Source organism: Embiotoca jacksoni, unplaced genomic scaffold, assembly GCF_022577435.1.
Source record: "Embiotoca jacksoni isolate LCO1_2020_lvr unplaced genomic scaffold, fEmbJac1.0.p SCAF_41, whole genome shotgun sequence".
NCBI lineage: Eukaryota > Metazoa > Chordata > Actinopteri > Embiotocidae > Embiotoca > Embiotoca jacksoni.
The window spans coordinates 1530334-1548391 of NW_027185394.1; the positions used below are offsets into that span (position 1 = coordinate 1530334).

At 39.9% G+C, this 18058-nt stretch overlaps 2 gene segments (V, D, J or C); both read right to left on the bottom strand.

Annotated features, from left to right (window-relative positions):
- Positions 1–1783: 1783 nt before the first annotated feature.
- Positions 1784–4350, bottom strand: LOC138209821 (immunoglobulin kappa constant-like). The segment is given in 3 exon segments: positions 1784–2292; positions 3460–3581; positions 4250–4350. Coding segments are annotated over 3 exon segments (567 nt in total).
- Positions 4351–8725: 4375 nt separating this feature from the next.
- Positions 8726–10380, bottom strand: LOC138209822 (Ig kappa-b4 chain C region-like). The segment is given in 3 exon segments: positions 8726–9202; positions 9998–10079; positions 10372–10380. Coding segments are annotated over 3 exon segments (435 nt in total).
- Between the last annotated feature and the right edge of the window lie 7678 nt (positions 10381–18058).

Genomic DNA, 18058 nt, shown 5'->3' on the forward strand with positions numbered 1-18058 from the left:
TTAAAGTAAACAGTAAGAACCCAAATAAACAAATTAGATTATAGAAATTCTATCAAGGTCAAATGTCAAGGTCAAATTAATCCTCTGATAAACTGATTGATCCATTTATAAACATCACAAGACTGATAAAAGTCCCTGTTGGAGTCGGTCAGATCATTTCCATAGAGAGCCACTTTGCATCAGCAGCACCATGCTCCAGTGCTCTGGGACACTTTATAGTCCTGAGAGTTTGAACACTGGATGACTGACAGCTGTCCTTCATGACAACAGAAGCCACAGAAATCCTCCTCATCAGAAACATGACTTTGACCTGCGTCCTCATCTGGACTCTCCTCTGCTGCTGCTTCACAGGTAAAGTCCAGAGAATCCAACTCCTCTCCTCTATGAACATCCGTCCCTCTGAAATGAAGCCCACAAAACCGTGACGCTGCTTTATGTTGTTGTCTCTGTATCCTCAGAGTCCAGAGGCCAGGTCACAGTGACTCAGTCTGGAGCAGTGAGCTCTGCTCTGGGAGGCTCCGCCACCATCACATGTACAACCAGTCAGAAGGTTTATAATGGGGATTTTTTATCCTGGTACCAACAGAAAGATGGAGGAGTTCCCAAACTTCTCATTTATAGATCTAGCAGCAGACAATCAGGGATTTCAGATCATTTTACAGGCAGTGGATCAAACTCTGACTTCACTCTGACCATCAGAGGAGTCCAGGCTGAAGATGCAGCAGTTTACTACTGTCAGAGTTTTCATTACATCAACAGTCAGTATGTGTTCACACAGTGAAAAAGCGTCGTACAAAAACCTCCCTCAGTCAGACTGAACAGAAACTGAACTGATACAGTTCACTGAGTACACACACACACACACACACACACACACACACACACACACACACACACACACATGGTTCTGTAAAATCACTGTATGCTGATGATATTCTACTATCAACCAATCAGCACGTTTCCTTTCTTTTTCCTCCTCTCTGATTAATCCAGATCCAAACTCAACCAGGAAATGAAAACCTACTTTAACAGAGCGCTGGTCCTCGTTACAGTAAAGATTGTTCTGCTCACACTGAACATCCACAAACAGAGGATCACTCTGCACCGACCCCGGGCCTTCAAAAGCACACACATAATTCCCAGCATCCTCTGCGCTGGCTCGGTGTTGTGGCCAGTCTTCTTTTTGCATTTCTAAACCAAACATTCCCGGCAGTTTACAGGAAGTTTCACATCTTAGAGTCCCACTCTGTCCTTCTTTCACACTTTCACACAGCCAATCAGGTTGTTTAAGAATTCATAGAGGCGGTGTCAGGTTTCAGAGGCAGGTATACCTGAGTATCGTCAGCATAGAAGTGTGACGCAATCTTGGTTGTTTTAAACAGAGATCCAAGAGGTTGCATTTATAAACATATAAAACAGAATTGGACCCAGTAGGTTCTCTTTTATAGGACTTGTGTTCAAATCTGAGGATTTCATGTTCATGAAGAAATATAGAAAATTCCTTCAAACTTTCTAGCATCACTGTATGTGCTGTGATGAGAGGCTATTTTACTTTTCTCATGTTTTACATCTTTTGTGAGATTTCAGATTCATTTAACAATCATTGTGAACTTTTCAATTCTGCCCACATAATTCTTGGTGTTATTGCAGAGTTAAATGAGCTCTTAGATTTTTAATATGATCCATAAAAAATATGCTCGACCATTACTTTAATATTTGGAGAGTTCAAGTGGAATAAAACATCTGATGAAATAAATCTTTACTTGGAAACATTTTTGATTTGAAGACAAAGATCTTTATTTCACTGAAAACATGAACAACTGTCATGATGAAGAGGAAAATGAAACTATTTGAATCTTTATTTAGTCACATCAAAGAAGGAAAGACAGAGTTCCAGATTGAGAGCAGTATCAGAGTGAAACCAGTATGAGAGTCTCAGTGAGGCAGGTCAGGACTGGGAGCACTGGTCTCTCCTCAGTGTCTCTGAGATGGGAGTCTGGGAGCCCCGGGTGGCCTCACAGGTCACAGAGCCCACCTTCCCCCACTGGTCTGCAGGGAGCCTCAGGGTGCTGCTCCAGCTGTAGCGGCCGTCCTTCTCCAGCACAGCGAGGCTCCTGCTCTCCTCCCAGCTGATGCTGCTGCTGCTGCTGCTGCTGCTGCCGTCCACCTTCCAGGCCAGACTCCAGTCTGAGGGGAAGCCCTTGTTGGCCAGGCACATGAGGGTGGCCTTCTCATTCTTCTGCAGCTCCTCCACGGAGGGGGGCAGCACTGTCAGGGTGGGACTGGCATCACCTAGGAGACAACTCTCAGGTTAGAGGACAGGAAACGCACATGGACACCTTCACTGGGAGACAGTTCATTTTGTCCTTTCAGGAGTTTCAGTCAGATGTTTTTTCTGCTCCACCAGTCACTCACTCACACATTGTTTCACTTCCCTTTAAGAAGCATCTCATGCAAATCAGCACAGAGAGAATCATCGTACAGTTTACACTGAAATATGTCAAACTACTCTGAAAATAAAAGAAGAAGATGTGGAACAATTTACAATCAAAGTTTTTCTGACCATAATCATTAAAAGTCTGAACGACACGTTAGTTTAAAGGATTTAGAGGAAACAACAACAGGAAAGAAACTCACCAACATAAAATGTTCTACATGTGGATTTTTATCGTTATTTAAGTGTTTAACTGTTTTCAAACTAAATTTGAAACCATATTTGACACGATAATAATATAGATGATTTTGCTAACTTAGAAATACGAATCTTTATCTTCACTTTGTCCAGTTTTACTGATATAATTTGTATTCAACCTAACAACAGTTGTTGTGCTGGAAAATCACAAACTAATCAGAGGAGGAATAAAGTTTTATCTTTTCTACACATCAACTTCTTTAAACTTCAGTCTGAAATTGAAAATGTCAAAAGTTTAACTGAGTTATCGGCTCCATGATATAAGAAGACAAATACAAATATAAATTCAAACATTGCTGCAACCAAAAAGTTTCATTTTCCATCAAACACTAAACAAACAATCCTAAAATTAGTTTACTATTTACTTTTTAGTGTTGAAAAGAGAATAAACTTACTTCCAACATCCAGTCTGGTTCCTCCACCAAAAGTCCACCACAGTGATACAAACTCATTGAACCGCCGTACAAAAACCTCTGACTGTAGAGAGACACGGCTCTCTGACTCTGAAACACTGAACTAAACCTACAAGCCTCCACATGCAGCTTTAACATGAAAACCAGAAATAAATATTCATCATCTGAAATATTCTAATTTTCTATATTCTTTCAAATTAGTTTTTAAACTTCCATTTCAAAATCGGAAATCAGCAAAATTACACATGTACAAAAATAAATAGATTTTTCTTCAGACATTCTGAGCAATTAAATAAAAATCTAAGTTAGTGACACACTAATTCCTAAAATAAAACAGCTTTAAGTTATACTTACTTCCAATATCCAGCCTGGTTCCTCCACCGAACGTGTACCACAGTGATACAAACTCATTGAACCGCCGTACAAAAACCTCTGACTGTAGAGAGACACGGCTCTCTGACTCTGAAACAAACAAACTCACCAAAACAACTTACTACTATTATAAATTTGTCAGCTGATAGGAAAAACGAAAATAACAGTGTAACAAAATATGAGAATTTATCATTTTGTTTTTAAGCCCATTTTAAAAAATAGTTGGGACGCTTTGGGAAATGTAAATAAATAAAGAGCAGGATGATTTGCAAATTCCATCAACACACTTTTAATTGAAAATGGACCAAAGGCAACATAACAACATTCAAAGTTAGAAATATGTTCTCATTTTGAATTTGACAGGGTCATATTGTCGACTGTGTTGCATCAGCTCTTCTTTTAACAACACTGTGAACATTTGGGAACGGAGGAGATCAGTTGCTGGAGTTTTGAAAGTGAAATGTTATCCACTTTGATCTGATATAGAATTTGAGCTGATCAACACTTTGGGATCTCCTTTGTCATATTTTTCTTTCACTGTGCACCAATTGTTTTTCAGTGGGTTACAGGTCTGGGCTGCAGGAAGGCCGGTTTTTCACCCGGAGTCTTCTACTAGAGAGCCATGTAGCTGTAATATGTGCAGAATTTGGTTTACCATTGTCTTGTTGAAATAAGCAAGAATTCTCCTGAAAACATGACGTTGTTTGGATGTCAGCATATGTTTCACCAAATCGAGTATTTATCCTTCAGCATTCATGGTGCCTTCCCAGACTAGTGCGTCCCTGCACCATCACAGTTGTGGCTTGTGAATTGTGTCCTGTTAACCAGCTGGGTGGTCCCTCTCCTTTTGAGCCTGGAGGACACAGTGCCCATGATTTCCAAAAAGAATCAATGATTTTGATTTGTCTGACCGCAGGACAGTTTTCAACTTCACCTCAGAGAAGGCGGCTGCGAGTCTGGATCATGTCTTTATCTTGTTTCCTCTTTGGAGAGTTTTAACCTGAATTTGTGGATGCAGCGATGAACTGTGTTCAGAAACAATAGTTTTCAGAAGTGTTCCTGAGCCCATGCAGTGATTTTCACTACAGAATTGTGTCTGGTTTAAATACAGTGCTGCCTGAGCGCCCAAAGATCACCACCATCCAATATTAGTTTTCAGCATTATCCCTTCAATCCAGATATTTGTCTGGATTCACTGAATCTTTTAATAAAATTATGAACTGTAGATGATGAGATCATAAATTCTTTGCAATTTTCTAAAGAGAAAAATCTGATTGATAAATTTATAAATATCACAAGACTGATAAAAGTCCCTGTTGGAGTCGGACGGATCATTTCCATAGAAACCGTGAACCATGTGTGTTGCGTTTCCTCGGCGGGGCTCGAACCCGTGTCTTCATGGGGGTGTTTCCAGCTGGGAGTCAGCGTCGTAGACCGAAGGACTATCTTCAGCGCCAGAGAATGAGTCGTAGCCGGAGAAAGTGTACCACAGAGTTCACTCAGAGCTTCCAGAGACTCAGCCGACAGTCTGGTTAACTCAACAGGTAAAATATTCTACTTCACCAAGGTTGATATTGATGGTTCAGATTCCAACTGTTGATGGTGATTCAACTTTTAGTGAAGTTGAAACATTTGGGGAAATTGAAAAAGTTTTGCATTCACAACACATTACAGGAATATATTTAATATCACACCAGACCAACTTGAAAACACGTATACCTACTATCCAAAGAATGTCTATGGCAATTTTGGTCCCATTTGAATGAATATTTGTGGACGGTGGAGTTATAGGTTGCAGTTTTAATTCTTAATTATAATATTTTTCTTTAAGTTAAGAGAAAATTAGTTTAGATAGGACTTTATACATGTATTCTGAATTGAAAAAAATAAAACGCGGTGCCGGAGTGCGAGGGCCCGTACATCACTGCTTGCAGTTTTAATTTCATCTGGTTTTGTAGAAAGATATAGATGAGTGTCATCTGCATCACAATGGAAGTTGATGCAGTGCTTCCTGGTGACATCTGCTCATGGAAGCATGTACAAAGTAAAAAGTATAGGGCCTAACACTGAGCCTTGTGGAACTCCATAACTAAATATTGTTTGTCTGGAAGACTCATTGTTGACATGGACAAACTGGAATCTATTTGATAAGTAGGATTTGAATCAGTCGAATGCAGTTCCTTTATTCCTCTTAACTTCTTCAGGTGTTGGAAACTGGAGGGAAGGACTGCGGCCATCTGGTGGTCAGAGGGTGAACAGCTGAGACCAGAAAGATCCACAAAAATTTAGAAATCACGGGTGAAAGCAGAGAAACAGGCAGAAGGACACATCAGTAATTTTGAATTAGAATTTTTTTCTGTTTCATTAGATTTATTTTCAGAAAGATGCAGTTAACATTAAACGTGTTGAATTTAATCTAATTACCTGATGATGTCCATTTAATTCACAGCTTTGAGAAATCAGAATCTGAAGTTGTTTTTTTGTGAACAATTGAAAAATTTACTCCAGTTTCTAATTAATAAACTTCATTCAAATTAATGTGGATTTTTTTTAAGACATCTAAATGTGAACTATGTTTCAAACATATAAATATTGAAGGTATTCCCCAAATAAGTTTAAAGTGGTGGCTGAATTTTTTTTTTTTACCCCATTCACTTTTCTAATTTGCTGCATAAATACGACCAAAAACATCATCAGGTTTCCACAAGTCCTTAAAGTAAACAGTGAGAACTCAAATAAACAAATTAGATTAAAGAAATTCTATCAAGGTCAGATGTCAAGGTCAAATTAATCCTCTGATAAACTGATTGATAAATTTATAAACATCACAAGACTGATAAAAGTCCCTGTTGGAGTCGGTCGGATCATTTCCATAGAGAGCCACTTTGCATCAGCAGCACCATGCTCCAGTGCTCTGGGACACTTTATAGTCCTGAGAGTTTGAACACTGGATGACTGACAGCTGTCCTTCATGACAACAGAAGCCACAGAAATCCTCCTCATCAGAAACATGACTTTGACCTGCGTCCTCATCTGGACTCTCCTCTGCTGCTGCTTCACAGGTAAAGTCCAGAGAATCCAACTCCTCTCCTCTATGAACATCCGTCCCTCTGAAATGAAGCCCACAAAACCGTGACGCTGCTTTATGTTGTTGTCTCTGTATCCTCAGAGTCCAGAGGCCAGGTCACAGTGACTCAGTCTGGAGCAGTGAGCTCTGCTCTGGGAGGCTCCGCCACCATCACATGTACAACCAGTCAGAAGGTTTATAATGGGAATCATTTAGCCTGGTACCAACAGAAAGATGGAGGAGTTCCTAAACTTCTCATTTATTATACTAGCACCAGACAATCAGGGATTTCAGATCGTTTTACAGGCAGTGGATCAAACTCTGACTTCACTCTGACCATCAGAGGAGTCCAGGCTGAAGATGCAGCAGTTTACTACTGTCAGAGTTTTCATGTCATCAACAGTCAGTATGTGTTCACACAGTGAAAAAGCGTCGTACAAAAACCTCCCTCAGTCAGACTGAACAGAAACTGAACTGATACAGTTCACTGAGTACACACACACACACACACACACACACACACACACACACACACACACACACACACACACACACACTTCATAACATTTATTTAATATGTCCATGTTCTTTAACCATGAATGAAAAGGTATCAAAGAAGTTCAGTGCCAAAACATGTATATTGAAAGAAATCAAATTGCTTCAACTAAAACAAATAGTTCAGTTCAAAACTCCATAATTCATGAAATGATTTTGTATTTTCCAACATGAACTGTTTGAACTCTAACTGATGACTTCCGTGTTTTCTTTCTCTGCTCACGTGTCCAAACCTTTTAGTTATCAGAGCTGCTCGGCCTTCAGCATCCCCTCATGACTCATCACTGATTTACTTTCTGAAATCTCCACATTAAGACAATCAAAACATGCAAACTATTCCCAATAAAAACCTCATTTCCAAAAAAGCTTAGACGTTGGCCAAATTTCAAGAAAACACATCAAATGTTTAAACTCAGAAATATTTGATTGTTTTATGAAAAAATAGGCGTTCATTTTGAATTTGATGGCAGCAACACGTCTCAAAGTATTTGGGGCAGCGTCATGTTCACCACCGTGTTGCATCACCTTTTCTTCTTTCTTACAACACTCTTTAAACATTTGGGAACTGATGAGACCCATGCCGGAGTTTTGAAAGTGAAATGTTGACCCATTCTTGCTTGATATAGGATCTGAAATCTCCTTATTAAACCCATCCAAACACATTTTCTAATTAATTCAACGTGAGTACACACACACACACACACACACACACACTGACATGGTTCTGTAAAATCACTGTATGCTGATGATATTCTACTATCAACCAATCAGAAGTTTTCTTTCTTTTTCCTCCTCTCTGATTAATCCAGATCCAAACTCAACCAGGAAATGAAAACCTACTTTAACAGAGCGCTGGTCCTCGTTACAGTAAAGATTGTTCTGCTCACACTGAACATCCACAAACAGAGGATCACTCTGCACCGACCCCAGGCCTTCAAAAGCACACACATAATTCCCAGCATCCTCTGCGCTGGCTCGGTGTTGTGGCCAGTCTTCTTTTTGCATTTCTAAACCAAACATTCCCGGCAGTTTACAGGAAGTTTCACATCTTAGAGTCCCACTCCGTCCTTCTTTCACACTTTCACACAGCCAATCAGGTTGTTTAAGAATTCATAGAGGCGGTGTCAGGTTTCAGAGGCAGGTATACCTGAGTATCGTCAGCATAGAAGTGTGACGCAATCTTGGTTGTTTTAAACAGAGGTCCAAGAGGTTGCATTTATAAACATATAAAACAGAATTGGACCCAGTAGGTTTTTTTTATAGGACTTGTGTTCAAATCTGAGGATTTCATGTTCATGCAGAAATATAGAAAATTCCTTCAAACTTTCTAGCACCACTGTATGTGCTGTGATGAGACGCTATTTTACTTTTCTCACGTTTTACATCTTTTGTGAGATTTTAGATTCATTTAACAATCATCGTCAACTTTTCAATTCTGCCCACATAATTCTTGGTGTTATTGCAGAGTTAAATAAGCTCTTAGATTTTTAATATGATCAATAAAAAATATGCTCGACCATTACTTTAATATGTGGAGAGTTTAAGTGGAATAAAACATCTGATGAAAGAAATTTTTACTTGGAAACATTTTTGATTTGAAGACAAAGATCTTTATTTCACTGAAAACATGAGTTTCATGATGAAGAGGAAAATGAAACTATTTGAATCTTTATTTAGTCACATCAAAGAAGGAAAGACAGAGTTCCAGATTGAGAGCAGTATCAGAGTGAAACCAGTATGAGAGTCTCAGTGAGGCAGGTCAGGACTGGGAGCACTGGTCTCTCCTCAGTGTCTCTGAGATGGGAGTCTGGGAGCCCCGGGTGGCCTCACAGGTCACAGAGCCCACCTTCCCCCACTGGTCTGCAGGGAGCCTCAGGGTGCTGCTCCAGCTGTAGCGGCCGTCCTTCTCCAGCACAGCGAGGCTCCTGCTCTCCTCCCAGCTGATGCTGCTGCTGCTGCTGCTGCTGCTGCCGTCCACCTTCCAGGCCAGACTCCAGTCTGAGGGGAAGCCCTTGTTGGCCAGGCACATGAAGGTGGCCTTCTCATTCTTCTGCAGCTCCTCCACGGAGGGGGGCAGCACCGTCAGGGTGGGACGAGTATCACCTAGGAGACACCACTCAGGTTAGAGGACAGGAAACACACTTGGACACCTTCACTGGGAGACAGTTCATTTTGTCCTTTAAGGAGTTTCAGTCAGATGTTTTTTCTGCTCCACCAGTCACTCACTCACACCTTGTTTCACTTCCCTTTAAGAAGCATCTCATGCAAATCAGCACAGAGAGAATCATCGTACAGTTTACACTGAAATATGTCAAACTACTCTGAAAATAAAAGAAGAAGATGTGGAACAATTTACAATCAAAGTTTTTCTGACCATAATCATTAAAAGTCTGAACGACACGTTAGTTTAAAGGATTTAGAGGAAACAACAACAGGAAAGAAACTCACCAACATAAAATGTTCTATATGTGGATTTTGATCGTTATTTATCTGTTTAAGTAATTTCTAACTAAATTTGAAACCATATTTGACACGATAATAAAATAGATGATTTTGCTAACTTACAAATACGCATCTTTATCTTCACTCTGTCCAGTTTTACTGATAGAATTTGTATTCAACCTAACAACAGTTGTTGTGCTGGAAAATCACAAACTAATCAGAAGAGGAATAAAGTTTTATCTTTTCTGCACATCAAGTTCTTTAAACTTCAGTCTGACAGTGAAAATGTCAAAAGTTTAACTGAGTTATCGGCTCCATTATATAAGAAGACAAGTACAAATATAAATTCAAACATTGCTGCAACCAAAAAGTTTCATTTTCTATCTAACACTAAACAAACAATACTAAAATTAGTTTACTATTTCCTTTTTAGTGTTGAAAAGAGAATAAACTTACTTCCAACATCCAGTCTGGTTCCTCCACCAAAAGTCGACCACAGTGATACAAACTCATTGAACCGCCGTACAAAAACCTCTGACTTTAGAGAGACATGGCTCTCTGACTCTGAAACACTGAACTAAACCTACAAGCCTCCACATGCAGCTTTAACATGAAAACCAGAAATAAATATTCATCATCTGAACAATTCATATTTTCTATGTTCTTTCAAATTAGTTTTTAAACTTCCATTTCAAAATCACACGTTGTCAGAAAATCACAGATGTAAAAAAATACATAGATTTTTCTTCAGACATTCTGAGCAATTAAATAAAAATCTATGTTAGTGACACACTAATTCCTAAAATAAAACAGCTTTAAGTTGTACTTACTTCCAACATCGAGTCTGGTTCCTCCACCAAAAGTCCTCCACAGTGATACAAACTCATTGAACCGCCGTACAAAAACCTCTGACTGTAGAGAGACACGGCTCTCTGACTCTGAAACAAACAAACTCACCAAAACAACTTACTACTTTTGTAAATTTGTCAGCTGATATGAAAAATGAAAATAACAGTGTAACAAAATAATAGAATTTATCATTTTGTTTTTAACCCCAATTCAAAAAACGTTGGGACGCTTTGGGAAATGTAAATAAATAAAGAACAGGATGATTTGCAAAATCCATAAACACACTTTTAATTGAAAATGGACCAAAGGCAAGATATCAACATTCAAAGTGAGAAATATGTTCTCATTTTGAATTTGACAGGGTCATATTGTCGACTGTGTTGCATCAGCTCTTCTTTTAACAACACTGTGAACATTTGGGAACTGAGGAGATCAGTTGCTGGAGTTTTGAAAGTGAAATGTTATCCATTTTGATCTGATATAGAATTTGAGCTGATCAACACTTTGGGATCTCCTTTGTCATGTTTTTTTTCCCCTATGCACCAATTGTTTTTCAGTGGGTTACAGGTCTGGGCTGCAGGAAGGCCAGTTTATCACCCGGAGTCTTCTACTAGAGAGCCATGTAGTTGTAATATGTGCAGAATTTGGTTTACCATTGTCTTGTTGAAATAAGCAAGAATTCTCCTGAAAACATGACGTTGTTTGGATGTCAGCATATGTTGCATCAAATCTAGTATTTATCCTTCAGCATTCATGGTGCCTTCCCAGACTAGTGCGTCCCTGCATCATCACAGTTGTGGCTTATGAATTCTGTCCTGTTAACCAGTTGGGTGGTCCCTCTCCTTTCGAGCCTGGAGGACACAGTGCCAATTATTTCCAAAAAGAATCAATGATTTTGATTTGTCTGACCACAAGACAGTTTTCAACTTCACCTCAGAGAAGGCAGCTGCGAGTCTGGATCATGTTTTTATCTTTTCCCTCTTTGGAGAGTTTTTAACCTGAATTTGATGATGCAGCGATGAACTGTGTTCAGAAACAACAGTTTTCAGAAGTGTTCCTGAGCCCATGCAGTGATTTCCAATACAGAATTGTGTCTGGTTTAAATGCAGTGCTGCCTGAGCCCCCGTAGATCACCACCATCCAATATTAGTTTTCAGCATTGTCCATTCAATCCAGATATTTGTCTGGATTAATTGAATCTTTTATTAATATTATGAACTGTAGATGATGAGATCATAAATTCTTCGCAATTTTCCATCGAGGAACAACTGATTGATAAATTTATAAACATCACAAGACTGATAAAAGTCCCTGTTGGAGTCGGTCGGATCATTTCCATAGAGAGCCACTTTGCATCAGCAGCACCATGCTCCAGTGCTCTGGAACACTTTATAGTCCTGAGAGTTTGAACACTGGATGACTGACAGCTGTCCTTCATGACAACAGAAGCCACAGAAATCCTCCTCATCAGAAACATGACTTTGACCTGCGTCCTCATCTGGACTCTCCTCTGCTGCTGCTTCACAGGTAAAGTCCAGAGAATCCAACTCCTCTCCTCTATGAACATCCGTCCCTCTGAAATGAAGCTCACAAAACCGTGACGCTGCTTTATGTTGTTGTCTCTGTATCCTCAGAGTCCAGAGGCCAGGTCACAGTGACTCAGTCTGGAGCAGTGAGCTCTGCTCTGGGAGGCTCCGCCACCATCACATGTACAACCAGTCAGAACGTTCATGTTTGGAGCAACTACCATCTTTTATCCTGGTACCAACAGAAAGATGGAGGAGTTCCTAAACTTCTCATTTACTTTGCTAGCACCAGACAATCAGGGATTTCAGATCGTTTTACAGGCAGTGGATCAAACTCTGACTTCACTCTGACCATCAGAGGAGTCCAGACTGAAGATGCAGCAGTTTACTACTGTCAGAGTTTTCATGTCATCAACAGTCAGTATGTGTTCACACAGTGAAAAAGCGTCGTACAAAAACCTCCCTCAGTCAGACTGAACAGAAACTGAACTGATACAGTTCACTGAGTACACACACACACACACACACACACACACACACACACACACACACAAACACACACACACACACACACACACACACACACACACTTCATAACATGTATTTAAAATGTCCATATTATTTAACCATGAATAAAAAAGTATCAAAGAAGTTCAGTGCCAAAAAATGTATCTTGAAAGAAATCAAATTGCTTTAACTAAAACAAATAGTTCAGTTCAAAACTCCATAATTCATGAAATGATTTTGTATTTTCCAACATGAACTGTATGAACTCTAACTGATGATGACTTCCGTGTTTTCTGGCTCTGCTCACGTGTCCAAAACTTTTAATTATCAGAGCTGCTCGGCCTTCAGCATCCCCTCATGACTCATCACTGATTTACTTTCTGAAATCTCCACGTTAAAACAATCAAAACATGTCAAATATTCCAAATAAAAACCTCATTTCCAAAAAAGCTTGGACGTTGATAAAATTTGAGAAAGAGAAAAAGATGGTGAGGTATGAGTCAGTTAAAGAGTAGGATGAAAGAAAAGAAGCTCAGCTTGTAACGAGGTCCTCCAGCAGCCTCGGCCTATAACAGCATAACTAAGGGTTGGTTCAGGTCTACCTGAGCCAGCCCTAACTATAGGCTTAGTCAAGAAGGAACGTTTTGAATCTAATCTTAAAGCTAGAGAGGGTTTCAGCCCCTCCAACACAAACTGGGAGCTGGTTCCACAGGGGAGGAGCCTGAAAACTGAAGCTCCGCCTCCCATTCTACTTCTGGAAACTCTAGGAACCACAAGTAGACCAGCCTACTGAGAGAGAAGTGCTCTGCTAGGATTATATGGTTCTATAAGATCTCCAAGATTTGATAGAGCCTGGTCATGTAGAGCTTTGTAAGTCATCAAGAGAACTTTAAATTCTCTTCTTGATTTCACAGGAAGCAGTGAAGAGAAACTAAAACTGTAGAAATATGATCTCTTACTAAATCCTGTCAGTACTCTTGCTGCAGCATTTTGGATCAGCTGCAGGTTTGTAATGAATAATTCGGACATCCTAACAACAAGGAATTACAATAATCTAGTCCAGAAGTAACAAACATATGAATGAGTTTTTCTGCGTCACGCTGAGGAAGGATTTTCTGGATTTTATGAATATTACGTAGATGAAAGAAGGCAGTTCTGGAGATTTGCTTTATATGGTGTCTAAAGGACAAATCCTCATCAAATATGACTCCAAGGTTCCTCACAGTTTTGCTGGAGGCCAAGACAACGTCATCTAGAGTAACTAAGTGATTACAGAAATAGTTTCTGAGGTGTTTAGGACCAAGTACAATAACTTCTGTTTTGTCTGAATATAGAATCAGGAAGTTTTTGGTCATTCAGGACTTTATGTCTTTTAGACAGGTTTCAAGTTTTACTAACTGATTAGTTTCATCTGGTTTTATAGAAAAATATAGCTGAGTGTCATCTGCATAACAATGGAAGTTGAGACAGTGCTCCCTGATGACATCTCCTAATGGAAGCATGTACAAAGTAAAAAGTATTGGGCCTAACACTGAGCCTTGTGGAACTCCATAACTAACTTTGTCTGGAAGACTCATTGTTGACATGGACAAACTGGAATCTATCTGATAAGTAGGATTTGAACCAGTCTAATGCAGTTCCTTTATTCCTGGTAAGGTCTTCTGGTGTTGGAGACTGGAGGGAATGACTGAGGCCATCCGGTGGTCAGAGGTTGAACAGCAGGGACCGGAAAGATCCACAAAAAAACAGAAATAACGGCTGAAAGCAGAGAAACAGGCAGAAGGACACATCAGAAATTTTTAACGAGAATAATTTTCTGTTTCATTAGATTTATTTTCTGAAACATGCAGTTAATTGTGTTGAATTTAATCTAATTACCAAATGATGTACATTTAATTCACAGCTTTGAGAAATCAGAATCTGAAGTTGTTTTTTATGCACAATTAAATAGTTGACTCCAGTTTCTAAATAATCAACTTCATTCACGTTCATGTTGCTTTTTTTAAGATGTCTAAATGTGAACTAATGTTTGAAATATATAAATATTGAATATATTCCCCAAATAAGTTTAAAGTGGTGGCTGAATTTTTCTTTAACCCTTTACAATTTCTAATTTGCTGCATAAATTCGACCAAAAACATCATCAGGTTTTCACAAGTCCTTAAAGTAAATAGTGAGAACCCAAATAAACAAATTAGATTGAAGAAATTCAACCACGCTCAAATGTCAAGGTCAAATGAATACTCTGATAAACTGATTGATCCATTTATAAACATCACAAGACTGATAAAAGTCCCTGTTGGAGTCGGTCGGATCATTTCCATAGAGAGCCACTTTGCATCAGCAGCACCATGCTCCAGTGCTCTGTGACACTTTATAGTCCTGAGAGTTTGAACACTGGATGACTGACAGCTGTCCTTCATGACAACAGAAGCCACAGAAATCCTCCTCATCAGAAACATTACTTTGACCTGCGTCCTCATCTGGACTCTCCTCTGCTGCTGCTTCACAGGGAAAGTCCAGAGAATCCAATTCCTGTCCTCTATGAACATCCGTCCCTCTGAAATGAAGCCCACAAAACCGTGACGCTGCTTTATGTTGTTGTCTCTGTATCCTCAGAGTCCAGAGGCCAGGTCACAGTGACTCAGTCTGGAGCAGTGAGCTCTGCTCTGGGAGGCTCCGCCACCATCACATGTACAACCAGTCAGGACGTAAATGGTGGGAATAATTTAGCCTGGTACCAACAGAAAGATGGAGGAGTTCCTAAACTTCTCATTTACTATGCTAGCACCAGACAATCAGGGATTTCAGATCGTTTTACAGGCAGTGGATCAAACTCTGACTTCACTCTGACCATCAGAGGAGTCCAGGCTGAAGATGCAGCAGTTTACTACTGTCAGAGTCGTCATCACATCAACAGTCAGTGGTTGTTCACACAGTGAAAAAGCGTCGTACAAAAACCTCCCTCAGTCAGACTGAACAGAAACTGAACTGATACAGTTCACTGAGTACACACACACACACACACACACACACACACACACACACACACACACACACACACACACACACACACACACACACACACTTCATAACATTTAATTAATATGTCCATGTTCTTTAACCATGAATGAAAATGTATCAAAGAAGTTCAGTGCCAAAATATTGATCTTGAAAGAAATCAAATTACTTCAACTAAAACAAATAGTTCAGTTCAAAACTCCATAATTCATGAAATGATTTTGTATTTTCCAACATGAACTGTATGAACTCTAACTGATGATGACTTCCGTGTTTTCTGGCTCTGCTCACGTGTCCAAAACTTTTAGTTATCAGAGCTGCTCGGCCTTCAGCATCCCCTCATGACTCATCACTGATTTACTTTCTGAAATCTCCACATTAAAACAATCAAAACATGCAAACTATTACAAATAAAAACCTCATTTCCAAAAAAGCTTAGACGTTGGTCAAATTTCAAGAAAACACATCAAATGTTTAAACTCAGAAATATTTGATTGTTTTATGAAAAAATAGGCGTTCATTTTGAATTTGATGGCAGCAACACGTCTCAAAGTATTTGGGGCAGCGTCATGTTCACCACCGTGTTGCATCACCTCTTCTTCTTTCTTACAACACTCTTTAAACATTTGGGAACTGATGAGACCCATGCTGGAGTTTTGAAAGTGAAATGTTGACCCATTCTTGCTTGATATAGGATCTGAAATCTCCTTATTAAACCCATCCAAACACATTTTCTAATTAATTCAACCTGAGTACACACACACACACACACACACACACACACACACACACACACACACACACACACACTGACATGGTTCTGTAAAATCACTGTATGCTGATGATATTCTGCTATCAACCAATCAGCACGTTTCCTTTCTTTCTCCTCCTCTCTGATTCATCAAGATCCAAACTCAACCAGGAAATGAAAACCTCCTTTAACAGAGCGCTGGTCCTCGTTACAGTAAAGATTGTTCTGCTCACACTGAACATCCACAAACAGAGGATCACTCTGCACCGACCCCGGGCCTTCAAAAGCACACACATAATTCCCAGCATCCTCTGCGCTGGCTCGGTGTTGTGGCCAGTCTTCTTTTTGCATTTCTAAACCAAACATTCCCGACAGTTTACAGGAAGTTTAACATTTTAGAGTCCCACTCTGTCCTTCTTTCACACTTTCACACAGCCAATCAGGTTGTTTAAGAATTCATAGAGGCGGTGTCAGGTTTCAGAGGCAGGTATACCTGAGTATCGTCAGCATAGAAGTGTGACGCAATCTTGGTTGTTTTAAACAGAGATCCAAGAGGTTGCATTTATAAACATATAAAACAGAATTGGACCCAGTAGGTTCTCTTTTATAGGACTTGTGTTCAAATCTGAGGATTTCATGTTCATGCAGAAATATAGGAAATTCCTTCAAACTTTCTAGCACCACTGTATGTGCTGTGATGAGAGGCTATTTTACTTTTCTCATGTTTTACATCTTTTGTAAGATTTTAGATTCATTTAACAATCATTGTGAACTTTTCAATTCTGCCCACATAATTCTTGGTGTTATTACAGAGTTAAATGAGCTCTTAGATTTTTAAGATAATCGATAAAAAAATACGCTCGACCATTACTTTAATATTAGGAGAGTTTAAGTGGAATAAAACATCTGATGAAAGAAATCTTTACTTGGAAACATTTTTGATTTGAAGTCAAATATCTTTATTTCACTGAAAACATGAACAACTGTCATGATGAAGAGGAAAATGAAACTATTTGAATCTTTATTTAGTCACATGAAAGAAGGAAAGACAGAGTTCCAGATTGAGAGCAGTATCAGAGTGAAACCAGTATGAGAGTCTCAGTGAGGCAGGTCAGGACTGGGAGCACTGGTCTCTCCTCAGTGTCTCTGAGATGGGAGTCTGGGAGCCCCGGGTGGCCTCACAGGTCACAGAGCCCACCTTCCCCCACTGGTCTGCAGGGAGCCTCAGGGTGCTGCTCCAGCTGTAGCGGCCGTCCTTCTCCAGCACAGCGAGGCTCCTGCTCTCCTCCCAGCTGATGCTGCTGCTGCTGCTGCTGCTGCTGCCGTCCACCTTCCAGGCCAGACTCCAGTCTGAGGGGAAGCCCTTGTTGGCCAGGCACATAAGGGTGGCCTTCTCATTCTTCTGCAGCTCCTCCACGGAGGGGGGCAGCACCGTCAGGGTGGGACTGGCATCACCTAGGAGACACCACTCAGGTTAGAGGACAGGAAAAGCACTTGGACACCTTCACTGGGAGACAGTTCATTTTGTCCTTTAAGGAGTTTCAGTCAGATGTTTTTTCTGCTCCACCAGTCACTCACTCACACATTGTTTCACTTCCCTTTAAGAAGCATCTCATGCAAATCAGCACAGAGAGAATCATCGTACAGTTTACACTGAAATATGTCAAACTACTCTGAAAATAAAGAAGCAGATGTGGAAAAATGTACAATCAAAGTTTTTCTGAACATTATCATTAAAAGTCTGAATGACACTTTAGTGTTAAGATTTCTGTCTGTTTCCAGTGTGTTTCCCCCTGTTTAACCCCCGATCACCTTCTTCCTGTGTCCTGTCAGTCCCCTGTCTGTTTTCTCCTCAGCAGTACC